The sequence below is a fragment of the Carettochelys insculpta genome, chromosome 1, assembly GCF_033958435.1.
Source record: "Carettochelys insculpta isolate YL-2023 chromosome 1, ASM3395843v1, whole genome shotgun sequence".
NCBI lineage: Eukaryota > Metazoa > Chordata > Testudines > Carettochelyidae > Carettochelys > Carettochelys insculpta.
The window spans coordinates 292563778-292589213 of record NC_134137.1 but is presented as its reverse complement, the minus strand read 5'-3'; the positions used below and the strand labels follow the sequence as shown (position 1 = coordinate 292589213).

The following is a 25436-nucleotide window of genomic DNA, read 5'->3' as shown; positions in this document are numbered from 1 at the left end:
AAATAATAGCAATGCGCCAGAAGCTGCAAACTGCTATGTGCAGGGCTGTTTGCAGGATCCAGTCCTCTACTGTTGTATTCTGGTCCAATCGTTATATTCTAATCCAACTGTAATCTTCTTGTAACTTCTTTTACTGTTTATACCAAAGAGATATCCTTTATTTCCTAACTTTGAGATGAAGATGTATTTATTTGTCCCCAGAACATGCTTTACACAATGGCACCTATTTCTACTACAGATTGCCTCGGTGACATTATTTGATAGAGTAACTAGTGGCTTCTGGGAGAACTCAGTTACCCTAATAAATTTTAAATTACTTACAAGTACTTCATATTTCAGTTACAGTCTGGAAAGACACCCAAAAGAAAGGAATGAATGGGTTTGCTTTTCCTTTTTGTTTAAACTTTATACACTTGCCAGCACTTGGCAGCAACATCTGGACTAATCCGGAGTAAAACATCCTTTGACACTATTTCCTCAACCAATTAGTCAACTGTGGACTAATGGTACTGACCCTATTATGACACATTTGTCATCAATACATACCCTTCTCCTTCTCTCCCAGAAAGGCCTTCTGTCACTATGACTTGCACTCTTCTCACTAGAGTGTTGCAAGTGCCAAGCCACAACAAGAGACCCCTGTAGCCCTCTGTTAGTTTAGGTAGCAAGGGAAAAAAACATGGATTCAAATTCAGATCCATCTTAACCACATGCCGAGCATTCACTGAAGTGCTTTCTGAGCCCATGAAGGCTTTGGAATTCTGTATGGTTGCAAATAGAGTTAATTTAAAATGTCGCTGTTCTGAAAAGCCTGGATCAGACAGCTCTTTGACTGAATGGGGAAGGAGACCAGCAAGACATGGTAGGAAAAGAGATTAAAAAAAAGTATTTTAAATTGCAGTTTAAAAAGACAGACAACTGCAAATTTTAATGCTTGTCCTGGCATCCTTTTGCCTAGGCTTCATTTACATGTTGACTCTGGTTTGTAGTCACATATTTCTTGTAATACAAACATACCATCAGCAGAAACACCTTTCAGTTAATCTGTAATTCTAGTTTAAATATGAATCCCAAAAGCTCAAATATCAGTTTGGCGTCAGAAATTTTCCTACATTTGGATGCTCTTCAAGGCGCACACGCACAAACTTTCACATTTTAAGAAACGGCCAGGTTGTACAGGGCAAACTGCAAGTACAACTGCATGAAATGCGGCTGTAATGGGTCTTACAAAAACACATTTAATGCAAAAGGTCAATCAATATATTAAAGTAGATCAGCGATACTTTACAATGAAGTCAATGCATATTGACTGTACTGTTTTTCAATTATGTGAATCACCTCATGAGTTCCAGAAAGATGTAAAGTAATTTATGATATTTTCAAGACTAGTACAATAATTCACATGGTCTTTAAGAGCAGAACATATCTTATTTTTTAATGACACAGACAATTACCTGCCTGAGATGTGGGCAGTATCCTGATGCAGAGAATGGACTAGATCTGGGGTGTGCAATGTGTGTTGGGGGGGGGGGGGGGGGCTGGTCCCTGGGGTGGGGGTGGAGGTGAAATTTCCTAAGGGGGCTGCTGGGTTTCCAGTCGGCTGTTGGGTGCCAGGCTCATCCATCTTGTTAAAAATGCTGAAATATGTGACTGTTTCAATGTATGTGTATTCACATTTATATACTGCTTAATTTTCACTTTCAACAGACTTATCTTCTTACACATGTCAAAAGTTTTTCTTCATATGAACATAACCGAAACGTCTATCAGTTTGGATAACATTAGACAGATTGTGGGGGCCTCCTAACTCCAGGGATGAAAAGTGGGGCCCAATATAAAAAGTTTGCTCACCTCTGGACTAGATAACCACCAGTACTCCCTACCACTCCAAATTATTTCAGTAACATTTCCTTATAAATTTAGCTACAGCTGTAACTCATTATTAAATGTTTCACCTGGATCCGGCGCCACCAATCAGCAATTCTAAAGCACTACAGACGTTGAGAGAGCTGTGCTGGCATCCTAATCTCACATCTGAGAGGAGGGAAACATTACTATTTATCTGTCACAGATGGAGAAACTGAGGCAGACAGATTCAGAGACTAGGGGAAGCCACACAGGAAAATGGAGCCAGAGCTAGAATTACATCTGAGGAGTTCCTTGCTTGTAGCTGCATGCTTAGTTCTGCACACCCTATTGCTTTCCAGATCAGTTATGAGCACTTAGTATTCAATTGCAATTTACTTCACATTGCGAAGTCAAATCTAAAGATTAGATTCAGTAAATAAATTATTTTACAGGTTAAATATGCTGTGAGAACAGCAACAAGCTAATCTAGAGTTCACAAACCATTGGGCAAGACCCCACAGTAGCCCTTGGAGGGTGCACAGAAGAGCAGACAGTTGTATAACCTCATATCCGCACCTCTCAAATATGAAAGTGCTGGTGGCTGGGGGTAAAGTAGTGACTAGCTCTTTGAAAGGCCCATCTTCTCCTCCTGGGCCAGCAGTGGTCCCTAAGGCTGATGGACCTAGGCCAGGGGTCTGCAACCTGCAGCTCTGAAGCCACATGAGGTTCTTGGTGACTCCCAATGCTATAATTGTAAAGTTAATAAAAACCCCTCCTGATTATTTTCTGTAAAGCCCAAAAATGAACAACTCCTTTCTAAATAGCAAATGATATGTGATCTCTAAATGTTGGATAATTCCCCCTAGCATCTTCCAGAGAGAAAGAGAAGGTTCAGGTGTGAAAGTCAAGATGACAGTAGTTCAAACACACACGTAAAGTGTGAAGAAATAGAAGATGTAAAAAGTTTGTGAACATCCTGCAATAACATGTATCATGTTGCAAAACAACGTGTGAGCACTATTTTCAAAATAGAGGTTACAAAAAGTATGGTTTGACATTATTTACTGAGGACTGTCTCATATCCACATGCATTGCAGCTCTTGAATTGTCAAGTTTTTAACCAAATTCAAACAAATGGCTCTTCTTGCTATTTTGGTTGCTGACTCCTGATCTATGTGTAAGATCATGGGTATGGGCTACAGACTCAGGCAGCATCCCACAGGCCCAAGCTTTTCTCCGTCTCCCGAAGAGCACAGCTAAATTGTAAGAGTATCTGCATCCAGCCCCAAGTGCAACCAAGTAGATCCCCTCCTCCAAAATAGCTTGTAATCTTCTGTTGACTGGGAGACACAAAGAGAGAGTGAAAAAAAGGAGGAGGTAGAGATGCTCCTACCAGAGTCAGAAAAAAGAAGAAACGGCAGCTACCATGTGAGGGCATGGCTGTTGGGGACAAAAAGAGGTGACACCCACTGGCCAATTCTTCACAGGAGGGAAACTCCACCAGAAAGCGTTTGGGAGTCACTGCATCTGCTGCACACTGAATTAGAGAGTTCAAAATAAATCGCACATATTGACAGTAGGCATTGTGCGCATTATGCACATGTATGAGAAGCAGTTATTGCCCTATCTATAGTTCAGGTTTTCAGACAAACTCAGATGTCTTCTACCACTTCCACATGCAGTTGTTGCAGCTGTGTAGTGCAGTATCTAAATACCCATTCTGCAAAGAAATCAGTGGCTACTTCTTGAAAATTTGTTCCTGTATGTAACCTGTCGAACACAAACATTTCACAATGCACATGCATGCTAGGAGTCAGAAGATGAGAATGTGAGACATCCTGAACTTTTCTTACTGCGTATGTGACACAGGCCAAGTTACTAGTGATAGTGAGCACCCAACCTGAGACATTTTAAAGCAGTGGTCTCCAACCTATTCAAACACAAGATCACTTTTTGAAAGTAAGTGCAATCCAGTATCTACCTCAAACCAAATATCCTTGCCCCACCTATTAACCCCCACCTGGCTCACTCTGCCCGTCCTTCACACTCATTGCACCAGCTGGGGCAGGGGATTGGAGTGTAAAGGGTGCGGAGTATGGGAGGGGCTCTGGGCTGATCCAGGGGCAGGAGGGGGTTCAGGGTGCAGGCTCTGGGAGAGAATTTGGATGCAGGAGGAGTTTTGGGGGTTGGGTGAAAGAGGCGGTTCAGTGCTGGGGCAGAGGGTTGGGGTGCAGGAGGTAGGGTAAAGGGTGCTGGATGCAGGCCCTGAGCGGGCAGCGCTTACCTCAGGCACCTTCCAGACAGTGGCGCAGTGAGACAGAGGCAGGTTCACCTCCACCCTGCCCTGTGCCATTCCTGAAAGCAGCCAGAATATCCAGCAACTGCTCCAGGAAGGTGGGAGGTGCAAGTGGCTCCATATGCTGCGTTCCCATCTGCAGGCATTGTCCCACACCTCCCACTGGCCACAGCTCCCTGTTCCTAGCTCGCCAGCAAGCATGGGCAGCATGTGGAGACCTACGGGCTGCCTCTCTCCAGGGACACAGGGACATGCCAGCCTCTTCCAGGAGTGGCGCAGGGCAAGCCAGGAAGTCAGCCTGAGCTGCAGACTGTTAGCAGCCAATCTCCTGATTTGGCTGCAGGAGCTGTCAGGAGACCAAGCCCAATTCCAGACAACTCACAGCCAGCGTTCCACACATGGATGAAAAAAAGTAGAGGGAATGAATTCTGTTATATGTACCAATATTGATTTAAATGTTCAGATATGCACTACAAGTAGACACCAAATACTATATAACTTATTAGAGGGATATATACTTCAACCACGACAGGTTAGGCGTTTTAGAACTCACTACTCAAAGATTCTGTTTAAGCAGAAGAGAAATAATTACGAATTGCACAGACCAGTCAAAAACATAAAATACCCTACTCAGAAAGAAGTAAATGCAGTAACAACAACAACATGCAAACACACATATGTGCTGGCTCAGGAAGTGAGTGTGACAGACAGGCACTGCCCCTATAAGTATGCTGAGCACATTCAGACATAGGAACACCTGCCTGCAAGACCTGTTGTGTCCCTGTTCTCTGTGGAGATGGATGCAGGCGTGGGGGGAATGGGGCATCCTGACCTCAGCATCCCTCCTACTTCCTCCTGCATTCGGTACCACAAGTAGGAGCCTCCAGGAGGGGCAGTTGCAAGGCAGAGGGTAGGGGCAATGCGGCAGCGGGGGAGGGATAGCAGACATGCTGACACTCGATCACTTCTTGACCAAACCAGTCAGAATCACCTGTCAGAGGCACCTGGATCTACCAGTGAAGCCTGATCTACTGGTTGGTGACCACTGTTCTTAAGAGACAGGATTTTCAGAAGGTTGGCTCAGCACTTTCTGAAAACCAGGCACCCGCTTGCCATGTCTCAAGATGGGCCCCCAAAGAACAAAACACCTAAAGTGAGTTAGGACTATCTTGACCCTGCAGCATGATGTGTGACAGTCTTCTGGAAATCTCAAAAGGAACCCTAGGGTCATGAGCATTAATTCATTTGGCTTAGCGAAAGCTCAAATTAGAAATGGCGCATGGAAGCCCTGCTAAACTAGCATTCTCTGAATTCAGCATCCACCAAGATCACAGCAGGTGACTTGCTAGATCTGCCAATTAAAACTACTGATTTGATGTCTGCTGATGGGCCTTGTTTTCTTTCCCTTTCAACCAGCGCCTAACCATTATAACACACGAGTAGCAAAGAGCCTGCAAAGCTTCCATGAGCCTCTATCATGTAAGGCATTGTGCAAACACCCAGGACAACACACTGCCTGTTCTGCAGAGCTCACCTAACACACAATACTGGCATGTGGGTAAAAGGCCACCAAGAAATGACTAAGCCAGAGACTCCAACAGACAAAATGCTGACAGCAATTCAATAAATGGAACACCCCTAATGCTCACAGTTTAATGTTGTTCACTCTACAACTCAGAAAGCGACACGAGGGTCTTGAGAGCCACAGGGTGCTGTTTAAGGTGCACACACATATACCTACTGGATACTGGAAAGTGGGGAAGAATGCTGGTCCTGCCCTGTTGGTGCTCAAAGACACATGGGGTAAAGGGAGTACAGGCCTCCTGGGACATGGAAAGTTTCAGCTGGGGTGAACAGCTTGTTTCTTCCTCGAGCTCTGTCATACTTTGCAGTCAGAGGAAAGCTGTCTTCCGTGGAAGCTCCCTGCATCCTCCCCCAGTATATCCCTCCACAGGCCAGCCATAAACTGAACCCCAGAGGAGGGCACAGCACCAAGCTGCATACTGTTTTGGTTTAAGATTTTTGCAGCTCCTCAGAGGAAAGTTTCTGAATTTTAATAAGAAGTTCATTCTTCAAACAATGTTCAAGGAGACAGGGTTACAGTTAAATGGGTTATTTGCCCCAGAGTAACTCCATTGACTCAACTTATTCTGGTAAACTGCATTGAAGGCCAGTATCTCTCAGCACCTTAACAGCAAACACAAGGCTTAGATTATTTATAACATTGCATAAAGGCCCCAAACATTTTGCCTTAAGTACTTATTGTTTGCTCATGAAATAAAAATATTAAAAAAAATCCCAGCCTTTGCATGGGCTCAGTGCTTAGAGGAGTTATTTCAGTTAAACCAACTTAGTTAATACAACGCAAACAAAATTATTGTACACTTGGTTATGTAAAGCCAGCCTACACTACAATTACATTACTTTATTTTCAAGTCTTCTTAAAAATGATTCTGTAAAAGGGTACCTTCTCACTCAGATTTGCTTCCTGGGTATGTTTGGTACTATGTTTCTTGATTTCAGTGACAAAATATATATATTAGGTTGCTTTATTTTTTTCCCCGACTCCTGTTAGTGCTGCAGAGCCAATGTTTGCTAAGACTAAGCAAGCTAAATTCTACTCCACTTGTACACTATCCACAGAATTGCTTACCCAGCTCGAAGCAGCTACTGCTGAAGAAACACACTGGGCTTTATCTAATTTTTGACTCCCCCCACCCCCGCATCTGCCCCCCTACTCTCTGATTTGCTCACCTTGGTAATATTTTTCTGATCTGTCAACCTCGATTACTATTCTTGGTTCTCTGTGCCTTAAAATATTGAGTCTGGTATGGCTACGATCTGAAGAAGCGGGTCTGTCCCACGAAAGCTCATCACCTAATAAATTATTTTGTTAGTCTTTAAAGTGCTACTGGACTGCTTTTTTGTTTCAATAAGAGAGTTGAAGGTATAGCCACAGCAATATAAGAGGCAATTGAGCAGATAGTTCTGGAAGAAGAGAAGCTCAAGAAGAAGTGGATTATGCAGGAGACACTCAAGTTGGTCCAAGACAGAATAGCGTTGAAGATCACAAGGCATGTTTCCGAGAGGGTGGAACAGCAACACAGGGTGAAATGCAATGAGGTAAGGAAAGCGGCCAGAAAGGATGAGGCAAAATGTTTAGAGGAGCAGAATAATGATGTAGAGAGGTATTATAGTGAATGTAAGACAAGGAAGGTGTATAAAATGATTAAGAATATTAGTAGGAAGTGGCAGCCAAAGCAGATGGTGACCAAAGACGATAACGAAGAGGTGCTCGTGAACAAGGAGAGGATTGTGTAGCGATGGACGATATACTGCACCAATCTATATAAAGCACAGTTGGACCCAAGTGTCTCAGAGAGACTGATCAAAGAACTGAAAGAGATATCGCCACTGAGCATTGAGAGTGACACTGATATTTTGAAGGAGGAAATAGAAAGAGCAGTGAAACAATTAAAGAACAACAAGAGCCCTGGAAATGATGAGATGATTATGTCAGAGAAAGTATGATTCAAGAAATACACCGACTGTGTTAATATAGCATGGAAAGAAGGGAAAACACTTAAGGAATGGACAAGATCCATGCTAGTGACAATACAAAAGAAAGGAAATGCACTGGAATGTAAGAACTACAAAACAATTGCCCTAGCCAGTCATCTAGGCAGAGTGCTGCTGATGATACTGACAGAGAGACTAAGATCGCAGATAGAAGAACATCTAGCAGATGAGCAAGCGGGGTTCAGGAAAGATAGAAGTACCATACAACAGATATGGGCACTAAGATTGATAGCAGAGAAAGCTCAGCAAAAAGCAAGAACATCTACACTTGCTTTGTCTTTCAGAAGGCTTTTGACAATATAGATCAGAAAGCAACTTGGGTGGTGCTGGAGTCATACGGAGTGGATAGCAGGCTGATATGGTTGTTGAAGGATATCCATGACAACACGAAGGCAGAGGTGAGAATGTGTGGAAAGTTGGGAAGCTGGTTTAGAATGAGTAGAGGTATGAGACAAGGACATCTGATGTCGCTGAGTATCTTTATCATACACCTAGACAGACTGATGGACAAGATCAAGGAAGAGGTAGAAGGGATAAGAATTAATAGCTTGAGGTTTGCAGATGATATAGCAACCACTGAAGATGATGATGAGAAGCTAGTGAAAATATTGCAGGTGCTAAATGATGAAGGGAAGTGGTATGGACTGATTATGAACATTGATAAAACAAAAAATGGTATTTGAAAATAAGGAACTAGGAAGGAAAATCAGTGTAGATGAGATGCGTGTTGTGTAGTGTAGATGGGATTGAACTAGAGAATGTAGAGAAGTTCACATACCTGGGGCACAACATAATGCGTGATCAAGATCATAAGAAGGAAATAGTGACTAGAATAGTGAAAGCAATAGCAAGTTTGAAGGAGATGGATAAGATCTGGAAAAGCAAAGTGATTAGCTTAGGAATGAAGCTGAGCATCTTGAAAATGTGTGTATTCAGCAGCATGTTGTATGGATGTGAGACATGGGTCATAGTGAAAGATTCAAAGAGAAGAATATTGGCATTCAAAAGAAGTTGTTAGAGAAAGATCCTGAGAACAGGAAGGATGCAGAAGGTCACCCACAAGAAATTATATGGGAAGATACAGCCAAAAGAGAACCTACTGCAGAGGGTTATACAGCGCAAGTTAAAGTTATTCAGGCATATTTGCAGAATGAACGACAAATGAAAAATCAAGACCCTGGTGTCTGGCACAATGGACAGTTTGCATAGGAAAGTCAGACCCCACAGAGAATGGGTAGATGATATAGTAGCTTGTAAACTAGCTCCACACCAGAAACTAAGCCACTATGCACTGGATAGGGAAAGAAGGAAGGAAAAAGGAAGAGAGGCATCAGACACCAACAGGCACTGAGCCCATGGTTGTTGATGATGATTATGACCTAGAAACCCTGCTGAGACCACAGCCCCTTTGAGCTGGGCAGTATACACTGTCCCAGCCTCAAATAGCTTATGATCTAAACAAACAAGTCCAGACAGAGAAAATTGAAACGATTTGTCTAAGGTTTCACAACAGGTCAATCGCAGAGGAGAGACTAGATCCCTGGCTTGACTCTCAGGTCAGCATCCTTTCTGCTAGATCAGCGGTTCCCAACCTTTTCCAGTTGGAGACCCATTCTGACAATTCAGGAAGACTCAGTCACCCAAGGCAATTCAAAAATGGGAGCGGGGGGGAGAAAGAGCAGTGCCGCAACTAGCCAATTTTACACCTGAGGCAAGAATATAAAATTGTGCCCCTTCGTCTTTATATACATAGTAGTTATTTCATGGAAAAGAGAAAATAATAAAATAACAACCCTACATTTACTATAGTTAGAGTTGTGGTGATGGAAAGACATGCATCCCCAAACTGCTCCTCCAGCTTAAATCCCACAAATCAGGGGCTTGGGGAGTCACACTCAGGCTAGGAGAGTCACACTCAGAGGCTAACAAGAAGTCCTGTGGCACCTCATAGACTAACAGATATCCTAGAGCATTAGTCTATAAGGTGCCACAGGACTTCTTGTTCTTCTCAAAGATACAGACTAACACGGCTATCTCTCTGATACTCAGAAGCTAGAGGGGGCTAGGGGAGTCACTCACAGGGGCTGGAGGGGTCTGGGGAGCTCACATGCTGGGAAACTGTCATTTAAATTCAAATTTGACATATTAACACGTGGTTTGAACAAGGACAGCAATTACCTGGCCCATTATAAGGACTCTTTTACCTACTTTGTTTTATCTAACTCTTGACATCCCCACCCCACACCCCCCTCCTGCTGCCCCCTCTGCTCTTCTGATTTGCCAACCCTGACAACAATTTTTCTGATTTGTCAACCCTGATAATTTTTGGACCTCTGTGCTTTATATATTGAGGCTGTTCTGGTATGTCTATGGTCTGAAGAAGTGGGTCTGTCCCATGAAAGCTCACCTAATAAATTATTTGTTAGTCTTTAAAGTGCTACTTGACTGCTTTTTCGTTTTGAGAGAATACAGTCGAACACAGCTATTTCTCTGTCACTATTCAGAGGCTGAGAATCACACTCAGAGGCTAGGAGTCACTCAGGCTGAAGGGGGCAGTCACATTTATTGGCTGGAGGGGTCTAGAGGGGGTTGGGGAATCACACTTAGGGGCTAGGAGTCAGTCACAGGCTGGAAGGAGCTAGGGGAGGGACAGGGACCCCCACAGCTGGAAGCTAGCTGGGGTACAGATCCCTGGCAGGCAGCATCAGCTGCAGGAGCCCTCCTGGGGTCTGTGGGGACCCCATCTCCTGCAGAGGCTTGAAGCCAGGGAGCTGATCAGCTCTGCCCTCCTTCCCAACCTCAGCCCCCACCTTATCTGAGCTGGGCGCTGGTCCTCAGGTATGCAGTTCTCTGTCCTGGAGCTGAAATGGTTGCCTATTTAATTGATCGGCTTAACTGCCTGACAGCTGTTAATCCAGTTAAGAAGTTGAGAACCACTTCCGGAGCGCGAATGGCTTCTTAATAGCCACCTGTAGAGCTGCCCAGCCCAGCCAGGGCCCTTGACCCTTTTGAAATGTAATCGCGACCCATGGTTGGGTCCCAACCCATAGGTTGGGAAACCCTGCGCTAAATTATACTGCCTCTGTTCTGATATTTGTCCCTAAAACAACAAGAGCTCTCATTCATTTGAGAACATTCTGCCACGCAGTTTACATTACAACTAGTAACTACGGGTTGGACCTCTCTACTCCAACACTCTCTCATTCAGCAACATCCATAATCTGGCATTATTTTAAGGAACCAAGTGACCACTTAATATGGGTGTGACCAAATCTTCTGTGGTCCCATAAAGATTGTTTATAGCCACCAGTCCTGGCTCTCAGTGTCCTGTGCTGTTATTTAGCTGTAATTTACCCCTAAATGTCTTCTAAGAGCCTAGCAAGCAGTAGAAGTGTTGGTAATGCTGCTAGACAATACTGACCTCCCACGGTTCAGCAAATTCTCTCATTTGGCACCAGTTAGGTCCCAAGGACGCCAGACAAGAGATGTTCAACTTGTAATTAAAAACTGACAGACAACTTTGCTATTTAAACATTGCCTGTTCATAGTGCCATATACCCAGTTCTTCAAACAAGCACTTAAGATGCTTGATGCCTGTAGTAAGTACACTACTACTCATAAATGGGCCATTACTATTTGATATGGTCTTTAAAAATTCAAACCCTAATACATTCAGAGAACAATTACTCAAAAATATAACAAAAATCAACAGATGATTTGGCCATATTTTTGTTTCCTGTGTTAGGAAGAACACCAGTTTTATAGGTATAGAAAAATGCATCCTCATATTCAATCTGATAGAATGCGCTGCACAAGAGACTCATCAGGTAAAACCATAGTATTTACTATGTAGAACTACCTCTCCTTCCTGGGGGAAAAAACTACTCTGAAGAGGTAGACAGAAGACAACTGATAATCAGAATGTTACAAAACTATGATTTCTTATAACCCTTATCATTATGTGCTACTGACATACAAAAATGGTGTACTATCAACTTAGTAGTTCTGGCCAGACAATCCATTTCCCACTTTTGCTGTGTATCTTTACACATGTTAGACAGCAAAATCAAATGCCAATGAAACCCCCCATTTGCTATTTCTATCATCTTCTACAGTAGCTAACAGAATAGCTGCTTATTGTGTCATGAGCCTGCAATATCACAAGTCTGACACCAAGGTACCAAATATACTTGAATACATATTAGTTTCACCTTTCCATTCGTGGACACTGGTATTATCTATGTTCCCATAACAGCTGGGAATGCAAAATACAAACCTGTAAAGAATTGTAGCTCAGAACATTCAGCATAGGTACAAAGATGATGATTGCAGTACAACAGATCAGCTTTAAACAGATTATTTAAGAATTAGACAAAATATTATACAAAAAATACAGGTTGAACCTCTCTCTTCTGGCACCTTCAGGACCTGACCAGTGCCGGATGATAGAATTTGACAGACAATGGGAGGTCAATATTGTCTAGTAGCACTACCAGTGCTTCCGCTGCTTACTGGGCTCTTAGAAGACATTTTGGGGTAAATTACAGTTAATAATAGCACAGAACATGGAAAGCCAGGACTGGTGGCTGGAAACAAATTTTATGAGACCACAGGAAACTTGGCCACACACATGACAAGTGGTTGTCCAGCTAAATAAAATCATGCTGGATTACGGATGTTACTGGACAAGAGAGCTCCGGATTAGAGAGGTTCAACCTGTACACATTCAAGTTGGTTTGAAGCATTAATGATTTTAAAAAAATTTAAAATTTTTCAGAGTACAGTAAAAATCCTTTAATCCTGCCTCTGATAGTCCTGAAATCCTGCGGGTCCGGCATCTTGCAAAAAGAGTCCCAGTTAGAGAGATAATCCGGCAAAATTTGATGGTCCGGCATATAGAAGTACCCCAAGACACCTGTACCTCAAAATTGGGTGGTGGGTAGGGGCGGTGGGGGGGGCAAGGGGGCTAAGCCTGGGGTGGGTTAGGGCTGCAGCGGAGCTGGGGCTGGGGAGGGGTGGAGTTGAGCTGGGGTGTGCAGGGTGTGGTGAAGAAGTTGCAGGAGCGTGGGGTAGAGAAGAATCTGGGAACACACAGGAGTGGTGAGTCACAGCTGGGCGCGGGGGTAGTGAGCTATGATGGGGAGGGGTTTGAACTAGGGCGCAGGGGTTATGGTGACATCCAGTAGTCCGGAAAATTTGGTAATCTGGCACCTCTCCGGTCCTGGATGTGCTGGATTAAAGGAATTTTACTATACTATTTATCCCGCTAAACAGAGACCTCATTAACATATAAGAAGTGATAGTTAAACAGGGGCATAATCTAACATTTAATCCAAACTTCCATTAGTTTAACTGTAAGTTTTGTATGAGCCTCAAGAAGGAAACCACCACACAATGTATTTACCCACTATAATCTTTCGGAAAGTGTTCAAGCAACTTGGAACTGTTTTTATACTGGATGTCTATTCAGTGTTTTAACAGGGGAAATATTAAGGAAAATGCAGTTCTGTTCAATATTGTGTAAATGTTGAATTATAAGAGAAGAACAAAACATAAAAGTGTATTAGATACTTACAATGTGCAAGAGCTTTAGCACATCCACGAATCTGTTAGAAAAGTAACAAAAAGCAAATAGTTACTTTGAACTGCAGAATTCAAATATAGTTTAAAAAAATGGTTATCTGGCATCCAGATAACTAGCACATTCAATTAACTGGCATGCCACCGGGCCAGTTACCTGCCCAGGGCTGTCTGCCGTGGGGTCGGCTGCCAGCCCTAGCTCAAATAACGGGCATGTTTTATTATCTGGCATCCCTGATACCCCAGGGATGTCACATAATGAAACTTGTACTGTAAACTGAATGATCATTTTGAGTTTAGCATTAACACTTACACTTTCTCTGAGCTCATGATCTCCCTGGCAATATGGTAAACTTTCGTTTTCTTTCCAGCGGCTTTCCTCTGCAGAAAAATAACATGTTACACTGTGTGCTCACGAATTGCAAAGATGAACTTTAAGCCAAACTTCCTACTAAAAATATTACTTTACACTGCTCTAATGTATATTGGTATTCAAAGACTAATTCTTTGAAAACTGCATTTACATATAATTAGACAGATGTGTAAATGTTCAACTATAAATAAGCACTAGCCTATCAAGAAACTCTGGAAACCATCCCCATATTGAAACTGACATCTATCAGCTACTGCAAGAAGTGGAGCATGGACAATATATCCATATTCATCAATAATTTATGAATAATGTATATAAATTTGCTCAAATGGCTGTTAGGAACATTTGTCAATAAGTTGTTAATTTTTTCATGCTGTTTTTCATAAAGACAAATATAACAGGAAACGGGATTACTTTGAAAAGAAAGTAGTTAACTTTTGAGAGTCTGTCTTATTAAAAGTAAAAGAATGAACTAAACTACAAACAAACTTTATTAGTACTCTATTGTATGGGGAAAAAAAAGTCAAGTTTTCACTCCTGAAACACACACATGCATATATTTGTGTGCGCATATATGGGTACACATATACAAACACCCTTCAACATGGATATGATAGCACAGGGCCTGAGCACAAGGACTTACTGATAAAAGTACTCTGTTTAATCCAGTCATAGCAGAAAGCCATTAATTCTCACTTTTCCAATACCAAAAATATATGAGAATTCTTACAACCTGCCACTCCTACCACAACAAGGTATGCCATCTGGCATTCTAATCCTTACATTTTTATGGCATCCCTCAAGAATAAAAGTGATAAATACTTACAAACTACTGAACCCTCAGTCTAATGAGTGGGAGTTAAAAATGACAGGTAGATGACTATAAAAGATACAATTGTGCTAGATCCAGTACAAACAGGTACAAAGGGCACCAGAGAATTTACACCTCGAGATCCATACTCCCCTGCAAGCTATCACCTAAAATTACAGAGATGATAATCTCTGTCATAGACTTCTGATGAGCACTCCATGAAGGTGAAGGAATCCACCTCCACAGCAGCTTGCAACATCAGGGACAAAGCTTAATGCTGATTCCAAGAATGTGGTACAGCAAACAAAATGAGGGCAAGATGGCAGGCATGCAAAGATGCTTTTGCACAGATTAATTGCATATACAGTCTGCATTTAAAAACAAAAAGATCAGATCTCTGCAGTAGCAGTCCAGACTTGCCACCTGCTTAGCCATTCCCATGCTGGCAGCTGGTGCAGCTGCTCAAAAATTCCAGTGCTGCTCAGCTGATGACCAGAGTGCCCACAGCTAGGCTGTGTATTTCTAGTGGTGATGCACATAAAAAATTATTCTGCACATCAATAGAAAAGATTAGAAGGAACACTGTCTGGCATCATTTCTATTATCAATGTAAGCTTTCCATTACAAGGGGGAGTTAAGTAAAGGAGAGAGAAAATGAAAATAAATCATAGATAAGCAGATGTCTAACATGGAAAACAACAGTAGAAAGCTGATAATATGGTTACATCACATGCAAAAGCAAGAGTAGGTATTGAGTGTTGTACCTTAAAAATTTAACTGTTTTTATTTCACTGCTGCATTCTTAATGATTTTAAATAATCTTGTGATATTTTCTTTGAAAAATGTATTTTTTTTTTAATTTTAAAAAAGGTAATTGTAATGCAGATATAATCCCATACAATAGGGGTTGGCAACCTTTCCAAGGAGGAGTGCTGAAATACCATCTTTTGTCCTCTACGTATAGTCTGAGTGCCGGTGATACTTTTTTAATGACACCAATAGTCCTAATTACAACAGCTTCATTAATAAATAAAGATGCAAAGCTTTACCATATAGATAGTGACTGGTAACATTAGCGGGTCTATTGTTAATCCACAGGCGGAATAGCTTTGGGGAAGTTCCCAGCAGGCTGGGGATGGAGGGGTGGGGTTGAGCTCCCATCTCACATGCCAATGAAAATTGGTTCATGTGCCACTCTTGGCACCCATGCTGGGGGTTGCTGACTCCACTGTACAATTTTATTTCATTTTATTTTATTTCTATCGGTATTGTTGGATGTTGCATCCATAATTAAAATGAAACTTCATCTGGTTTGCTGATCTCTAGGAATTTCAGAAGCCATACATTGTATGTTCATTATTCTGATGTCCCAAGGCACTATCCAATTCAACCAGGATGACAGATATCAGGATACAAGACTACAAATCCAAAACTAAACTCTGAATGTTGACACAATTTGTGTTACCCAACTAGTGTAGCGACAATAATAGTACTACGTTGCACTTTGTGCCATTTATTCAATGATCACGAAGTGCTTTACAAAGGTATCATCCCCGTTTTACAGATTGGAAAGCTGAAGCACAGAGAAGCAACTTGCTCAAGATCACAGCTGAGAGCAGAATCCAGGAGGCCTCACCCTCAGTAGATCGTCTCCCTACAGCACCTACTGGCATAAGTAGGCCATCGGTAGTCCAAAATACTAATGTTGCAAGCTTTAGTCTAGATTTGCAGCTCTCCTTTGAACAGCCAGCAACAGCATATACATTATTGAGATCTAGAAACCAAATTGTAGTTTCTACAATCCTCAGATAGGCCTTAGAATTTTGTACTACATTGAAACTGACAATTCCATGCGTGAAATCCTAGCTCTCCCATTCGTATCAAATTATGTTTGTGTTTGGAAGAGTCCCCATTTTAGCATCTCGAAATAATCAATAAATCCAACCAAATCCAGCACTTCCTTATCTCATTATGGAGAGTGCAGAGAACGTAATCGGAATAAGCTCATGTACAGTCTGTGATTTTACAAGACAACTGTCACCACTCTGACAGTTGTAAACTAATTTAAAAGTAATACTGAGACAATAATAAAACATCAGTGCAAAACAACCATGAGCTGAGATATTGCCCCTTGATGTTTTCAACACCATTTGGAAGATTATTCAGATCACCTGGCATTGGAAATGCCACCGTGTGTTTGTTCAGCCAGAAGACCATTATTTGCAAGGTAGGACAATTGGAAGACAATTTTGGTCTTGGCTTCTTTCAGTTTTCAGGTGATAAAAGGGTAAAAAACTGAGGTGTTCTTCCTCATCAGTTCTTTACTATACCAGCTTTTGTGGGTGAGAAATATTATTAGACAGTGGATAAGTGTGCCAAAAAAAACAAAACAAAACCCACCAAACAGCTGATTACAAAGCAGAGATTGTTTTATTTTTCTCTGCAGCTGCAGGAATGGTTAGAAGTTTCAAGCCAGAGGCAGATTATTGTTAAAGTTAATCTGCAGCTGTCAAAGTCCACGTGCCACAGGCCAGCTGATTTAAAAAACAGATGGTTCACCACCACTTCCAAATTACATGAGGGCAACAGCATGTTCTATGAAACACGAGACGTTTCATGAAGCAGAGCAGCACTGTGCTGCATGTTTGTAGGAATGCCCTCCTGCATCTTGTTAGAAAGATATTTCCATTGAGGTGCTAGCTGATACACACAAATACACACACTATTTTATTTAGCTACACAGCAAGCGTCAGTGCTGCAGACTCCCCCTACATGCTAACCTCCTCAAGAAAAAAATTGCTTTGCTAAGATCAAAGTTCAGAGTAGAAGATGAAAAATATTCAGAGGAAACTCAAAGCTTTTACACAACACTTGCACCTTATTGAACTCAAGCTCTTCCTTCTGGCAATGGGAAATCCCGTACGTAGTTCTCCTTGGCAGGCAGGTGTCTGAAATAATATTCTACCACACAGCAAAAAATAAAAATCTGCCCTAAGAGGAGATGAAGCAGCAGATCTGAAGGAAAGTAGAGCCTAGACCTGTGCTGTCCAATACGCTTTCTATTTGCCACACGTGGTGAACTGGACAGTGCAGTGTGGCAAAGTGGCTCGTTAGAGCACCACAGGGGGACCGCCCTCAGCAGATGCGCCCCACCACTCGGTGGGACAAGTGCTTAGTGGAGGTGGCCAAGACGACGACTTCTGCAACTCGGGGCAGTGGGGCTCAGCATCGCTCAGGGAGGTGCAGCTCCAGTGAGTCACCAGCAGTTTGCGTGTTGGGTGGCTGCCTGCCTGGGGAGGAGGTGCGGGGAAAGGAGCCTGGCTCAGGGGCAGCCTCTGGCTGAGGAGGGGGAAGAGGCTGTGGCAATTGCTAAAGTTTATTTTGGACACCACTAGCCTGGACTCTGCAGCAAAGCAGATTTCAGGGATCCTGACAAGCTGAAAGAAACCTCTAATGCTTATAAGAAAAGATAACAAAAGAAGATCCTAGGAATAGAAATGAAACCTCAGATCATCAACTGATTCAGAAAGGTTGTATTATTACCCAGTCACTCGTGGCTTGAGGGAGGGACGAGAAAAGGAACCATATGGGACGTCTTTCAGAAACATGCCAGCCAGCATGCTCAGCAGCGGAGAGAGAACCAGAACCCAGGCATCATGGGTAAAGGAGGTTCCAAGGCTCTTGGGGCAAAACAAGTCTGGTAGGATGGGCCATAAAAAGGATCTTGCAGAGAGCACAGAAAGGAACACTGTACCTCATCACTTTGAAGGCACAGAACTGAAGGGCTTAACACTGGCAAAGTGCCATCTAGGTAACCGGGACTCCCACAGAGAAGAAAAGAAAATCCTCTTTAAAGGGGGTGCCTCTGCTTGGCTGGAATAGATAGTCAGGAAGGCCCAGTAGCGTGAGTCAGAACAGTGACTCTTAAATTCCAGAAACAGGAATCCTACGCTATCCCCAAAACAGAGTGAGAATCAAGCCCTATGTCTCTCCTCTAACAATTGGAAAGGAGCAGCTGAACACTAGTTAAGAGGCAGAGTCTCATATCTCAGACCAAAAAAGCTAACAGTTTGTGGGGTGTGCAGGTGTCCCAACATGGCTTGCTGATTTGAAAGGCTTGTGTGGCTGGACATGCAGCTTCCAGAGTGCTGTTCTGTGGAATCAGAAGTTGACACTGAAAAGTAACCTTTCCTTACTCAACACCTGGCACTTCCTCTCTAATCCAGCAGCTGTAAGAAATAGGCTATGCCGGATTATTTAAATTTTCCAGACCATGGGTGTCAGTGAGTCCAACAGCCACCACGGGTCCTGGGCCAAGGTGTGTGTGGGGGGCTGTTCCATGTCCCCAGAAAGCAGGACAAGAACAATCAGCCCTTGGTGCTGCTCAGATCATGGTGCTGCCAGCTACTCCCACCTTCTATTTTTCAGAGCCGTGCGGAGCAGCGCTGCCAGGACACCTCAAAAGGGACCAGAATTCTAACTGCACTGCCACTACTTCAGCATTGGTGGTGGCTGGAGCTCTGGGCCCCTGTGAACCTGTTCTCTTTGCACCCCTGTTGGTGGCTTGGATGGCTGTTCACCATAATGATGGGTGAACAAAGTCCACTACTAAAGCTTTTTTATGTACAAACCATTATCGAGTACTGTACACTTATAACATGTTGTAATATAAATCCTTCATTCACGGTATTTAAATGTTTTTTTTTATCATCATATGTAAGCAATTAAGCAGAAAACCACTAACTGTACAGTACAGTTGCCTGCCACTTCTCATGTTTACAAGTTAAATTTGTGCTGGACGGTACAGTAGAAATATAACTTTTTTGTTTTGCACTGAATTTAAACTTATTTTGTCTTCATTATCATTATGGCACTCAAGCCACGGTGGGGTCCAAACTACTGGTGTTCTGGATTACAGAAACCCAGATTAAGGAGGTTCAAGTATAGTTTCATTGGCTCATGCTTCTAAAACCCGTGAGCTAGCACTGGAAAAAGCTTCAGCAGTTTGAGTGACTTATTTTACATTCTTTGCCCTTTGAAAACTGACAGTCAGGATTAGAGAAGCCAATGTTCTTCAATTTACCCCCACAGAAATCAGGATACTCTAGCACTCGAAGGTACAGAGCACAAGATTGAGAGCTTCAGTGAATGGGCGACCTAAAACATACAGACAAAACAGTCATATTTGACTGTTCCACACTTCACCTCAATTTGTAGAGCTCTGCATATACAGATTGGTAGTGTGTACGACTACAGGCCCCCAACTCTTTGGCTGGGTCTACACTAGAGAGTTTTGTCAACAGAAGGGGTCTTCTGTTGACATAACTCACGGAGCGTCTACACACTTAAAGCATTCTGTCGACAGATTTCTTGACAGAACTCTGCATTTGCCTCAGCAGTATTATTCCTCAAAAATCTGAGGCATAACAATCTCTCAATATAGCACTGTCGACAGAAGTGCAACGTGGACAGTTCTGTCAACAGAGAGGACATCTGATTGCTGGGCAGCCCTGTTTACAAAGCTGCCATTCTGCTTTCTAGCACCAGAGAGCAGTGCAGTCTGGCTGTTCTCTGTCGACAGAGCAAGTTGTGTGTAGATGCAATCTGTTGACAGAGGTTCCCTCAAGATTCCCCTGTCGAGAGTAAACTTCTGTCGACAGATGCTTCTAATATAGACATAGCCTTTGAGGTGTTAAGAATGAGCTGAAGGACTAACAGTGTACGCTTTTTAGGACTAGTTTAAACATGGGTTTGTCATGTCAAGGATCTTTGCAAATACACAGCAAATATGAAGCTTTATAAAATACTTACTTTTATCAGAGTGGAACAAGCACCTGAAAAATGATGGCTTACATTTATACATGACATCTGTCATGTGAATTATTCCCCCAATGTCTTTTACAAACTATATGGGAAATTGAAAAATACTAAGCACAGCTTTAAGAATCAAAACACACCTGCTCCTCCTCTTGAAGATCAAGCTCCCCTTTGCTAGAATCAGAATTTGTATCATCTTCCTCATCAGAGCTGTTGATGAGCTCGTCATCTGATTGAACCTCTCCCAGCATTACATTGGAATCACTGTGATCTTCTGAGGCCCTACAAGGGAAAAAAACAACAAAAAACCCACCACATAGTTGGGTTTGTATTATTTGAAAATCTTTCCATTGGAGCAACAGGGCTAACGGTTACTAGAAGTGTTGAGAGCTCTGAAGAAGGCAGAGCAAATTTTCCATGGTGAACCTCTGACTCGGGAATGCTTTATGTGTACTGGTATCCACACAATCTTCACTGCCATACCAGCTGAATGCCATACAAGTTAAATAGTTAAAAGGTCTTACATTCTTCTGTCTCCTCACTGATGCCAGAATTTATCTTCATCAGTCTGCATAGCAAAGCTTGAAATTTACCACCACCACATTGCTAGCATGTGTATATATACATATTATAGTTATTTCATATCCCAGAAAAAGATAAAGAGACATTGCCATATTCATTTGTTTTGCTCTGCTCTCTCATGGCACCGGGGCTCATTCTGCACATAATGCTCAGTTTGACAACCTTTTTTTTTGCGGGGGGGGGGGGGGGGGGGGTTGTCTTAAAGCCATTCAGACAAACATTCAGGCTTCTTTATCAAGGCATACATTAGTAAAATAGTTACATTATGCTAGAGGATCAGCTCAATACATATCCACTTTTCTACAAAAGGAGCTGTAGAACATATATTTTTGATCCATAAAAATTAATGAAAATTAAAACTGATATCAGCCTTTCAGATAGCTGTTAAACCTGTAAAATATAATCAGCTTTCGTAGTTCTAGACTCCTTACAGCGGTTTCAGTTCTCCTTAACTTTAGCCATTGTGACAAAGTCCCTTGTCAACCCCTGTGGGTCCCTGCGCTTCCTGGCGGTTTTCTCTGTTGTGCCTCAGAGACTCATGGAGACCCCCTATCTGCCCAGGCCTTTCCAGAGGCAGGAGTCTCCGCTTAGCGAGCCATCCTCATCTTAGGCAAATCCCAACTGGGGCAGATAAAGCCAGTCCCCCCCTTGCAGGCCCACACCTGTTCTAGTGGAGTAACCCTCTGGGGAAGGGTGAGGGGAGTCCAGACCCGCCCTCTACCCTGGACTCCGGCCCAGGGTCCCTATGAGGTCAAGAGGCTGCTGGCAGGGCCTTCACTGCTGCCCCAATGTAGCAACCTCACCCTGGGCCACTTCACCCACCACTTCCCTGTGGTACCTTCATGCTCTTGCTCTTCGGTGCACCTTCCAAAACCTTCCCCCCTGCAACCAGCTGGGGGAACCTTTTATAGGGAGTGCAGGGCCTCAACTGCCCAATGACAGCTGATTAGACTCAGCTGTGGCTAATGAGGCCCCCAGCTGTCTGCCTTAATTGGGAAACAGGAAAGCATTTCCCCACCAACCAGTATACCTGCCCTCTTGCAGAATTCTGTAGCCCCCAGGCAGTGGTCTGTCACACCATATTTGCAACTTTTTGATTAATAAGCAAGCATGCCGACACTAAGCACAACCCTCCTGCTCTAACCCAATTTGACACCTTCAGTAAAGGTCTTCATGTTTCCCATGAAGCAAATTCACAAGGAAAGGGAGTAAGAATGTCACAAATGGTAAACAGACTAGTGTAAAACTACTAAACGGCTTCTTAAAAGTAGTACATAGAGAGCAGAACCCAAAATGTTCTCATAAACTCACGTAGGAACATGTCTAGTTATTTTTAGCCTGAAGGAGAGAGAAAGTTATAAAGCCATAGAGTTATGCAGCTAACAATTTCAGGCTGTACCAAACGAACACACAGATCACGAAATCAGTTTTCAAAGCCAGCAAGGCTCTCAATAACTTCCTGTCCCATCTACTCCAATGGATGAGGGCAAAGAGCAGATACGTACCCTGAAGAGGTTATATTCTGCGTGGATCCCATAGTAGGTGTGCACATAGTGTTTTTGTACACCAGTGTCCAGCAAGCTGTGCATGTAACCGGTGCTTCTCATAAAAGGGGCTGGGGAAGCCACCGCCTTACTTCAGACCCTCATGATTCCAAGCCCATGCATTCCAAAAAGCAGGGATAGGTCCTGTGATCCATACAGCGTTAACCTCAAAGAGCCACACTGACAGCAAGGTAAGTAAACGTTTTTTCATTTTAGAGTACTAGCAGCATTCCCTCAGGTGAATGGCAGTGACTGCCAGCTGACTCAAACCATGATGGCAGTACTGCTCTCCTGAATTTGGCATCTTCTGGGGCAGCCATGCCAAAAACATATTTCATAAAAGTCAGGTAATTGCTCCATGTTACAGCCTTGCAGATCTCAGAGACTGACACATTTTGGAAGCAGGTGACAGATGCTCTAGTCAAGTGTGGCTTGATGTTTGAAAAGAGAGGCTTGCCAGCCAACTGACAGCACTACATACATCCACTTGGAGATTCTTTGCCATGAGATGCTCTGGTTAGAAGGAGCAACAAAAAAATTGGCAAGCAGTGAAAACGCCTTGGGCCTACAAGTTGAACCTCAAAGATGAGAATGCCAGAGTTACAGATTGACTGGTCAATCAGATACCATGTGAAACCAGAAGTAAGCAATCAGGCAGTAATAGAAACACCTCTCCCAAAATAGCAAATACTGTACAGTGTCTGTATTGCTTAAGGGTATCTGATCAGCCCGTCTCCTGCCCATCCACTCCCCAATACGTGGTGAAGCTACTTACAGCAAGTTGTTGTGGTTGCCAGCCAAAGGCAGAGCAGGGGTACGTGATGGGGTCTGCATGGCTTTCACCCCTGATCCTGCAGGATGGAGGGTGTGCTGTTTTTATTCAGCCCCTACCCCTGGAGAGGGGAACATCCATTCAGTTCTCTCTCCCCCGCTCTGGGAAGAAGATAAGCTTGCAAACCCATGCTTCGCCTGGAGTGGAAGCTGCTCAATCTGAAGCTCAAAATGCACTTTCTTCAGAGTTACGAAAACCTCCATTTCCAAGTATTACGATACTACTATAAAACTTGGAATAGCACGTAGCTCCTTTCCTCCCAGCAAGGAACCAGTTTTGAGCTTGGACAGAAAGGATAATGGAGGCAACCACTAGCATCCCAAACCTGAGGGCAGTGTATGTATTTGTTCAGTCTTCTCAGATCTAGGATAGGACAAAGACCTCCCTTCTTCTTCAGGAAAAGGAAGTATTAGAAGAGGACACCTCTTTCCCTCAACTCTGTTGGAATCTCCTCGATGCCTTCCAGATGAAGTAACGAGGCCACTTTTGATTACAGCAGGTTTCCTGAGCAGCGGGGCACGTAGGGGGAAAATGTGTGCTACTGGATGGGAGAATCACAGGCAAAGACCACCGTATATTACAACGGATCATGTCTGTGGAAAGGAGGGAGGCAGAGTCTGAAAGCAGGACTCATTCACTGACTTCCAACCAAGCTGTCAAGTTTGCTGGCACACTGTAGATTTGGGTACATTGATGAAGGAGAGGAAAGGTTAAGCCCACAGCTGTGTCTTGACCTTTTCCTGGTCTTGTATTCAGGATGCTTATGATGGTAAGACACCATCCAAGGCTTTGACTGGGACTGAGATCAGTAAGGCCTGGGGTACACCACTCAGCTCCTGGGTGGGCATAAGGTGGCCTTTCATTCTTTCAGTGAGTGCAGAGTGCTTTCTGCCTACTAAATAGATCTGTGCCTTTGAAGTGCAAATTTTCGACTGGGGCCTGTACCTCTCTTGGGATACCCAATGTTTGGAGCTATCATACTCTGTTTTACCACCTTGGCAGCTTGAGACTTTTCAATGGTGTTGGAGGCGTACATTGCAATGTGTAGCGCCAATATGGCACCAGTTGATCTTTAATTATCTTGTAGCCCCTCTCTGCTGTCTTGCAGAAGCTGTGGAAGGAAGGGTACTGCCTAATCGCAGGTTAAGAACTCATACTTGGCCAGTAAGGCCACAGAAGAATATGAATGTGACTTTCTTCCAAAAAGGCCAAACTATTTTGAGTCTTGTCCCTGACATGACCAAGGAACCTGGGTTGGGGTAAATACACATCCTCAGAGATCTGATGGAGAACTCAGTATGTGTGACTGTCCCCTAGGCAGAGGGACTATCTACTGAGCCCATTTTCTTCTCTCACTTGCATTGTATGCCTCAAATTTATGGCCATTTTAACTTCTCTGCTCATGTGCCATCATTTTCTACTTTCATCCTGCTTGTATAAACTCTTCCACCATGTATTAATTCTCCCTAATATCATTTTCTATCAGTGCTCTCTTCATAAAGTAGCTGTTTTGTTCTGTTTTAAGCACCCACTCAGACTTCTGTAATCCTACTCTCTCCCAAAATATCCATCCTGCTTTATTTCCTTTTTGTCAGACATTATTTGCCCATGGCACCAACATTAATAAGCTTATTGGTAAGAGAAACTTCTGCATTACCAGTCATGTGAAACACCTCACTGTTAACTCACTAAACTGTCCCTTGAGTAAGAATATCCTGTCACATCCTGTGAGTCAGCTGCCTATAGATAGATATGGTTAAAATTTTTGTTATTTTCATAAATGTAAGAGCATTTCAATGGTTATTTAACCAGTAATACTGTATTTTTCTTAAAATTTGCTGAGTAAGATACCAATAAAACATCCTCTCTCTCTCTCTCACACACACGTGCCACATTAAAAATGGAAGGTAAGATATTGTGGTAATTCTTTGTAAATTATAACAAAGCAATTCTGGAAAGAAACAAAACTACTCATCAATATGGATCTCTGAAAAATGTCAGGGTTAAAATGACAACCGTTTTTAAGATAAATTTTGTCCCTATAAAGTACACGTGTTGACTCCATCATATTTACAGTGTTTAAACCACAGTGCGCTGTACACGGGTGCGCAAATCTAAAACTTTTGTCTCAAACTTTTGGCTTCAACAACATAGCCCTGGACTGGAATATGCTC

General features: G+C 43.0%; 1 protein-coding gene across 1 annotated transcript in view; it reads right to left on the bottom strand.

Moving 5' to 3' along the window:
* Positions 1-25436, bottom strand: part of FGD6 (FYVE, RhoGEF and PH domain containing 6) — a 131722-nt gene that overhangs the window by 76168 nt on the left and 30118 nt on the right. The window contains exons 3-5 of the mRNA XM_075011715.1: positions 20445-20586; positions 13617-13684; positions 13299-13329 (exon numbers count right to left, since the gene is read on the bottom strand). Coding sequence (XP_074867816.1) covers positions 13299-13329; positions 13617-13684; positions 20445-20586 — 241 coding nt within the window. The remainder of the gene's footprint in view (positions 1-13298; positions 13330-13616; positions 13685-20444; positions 20587-25436) is intronic.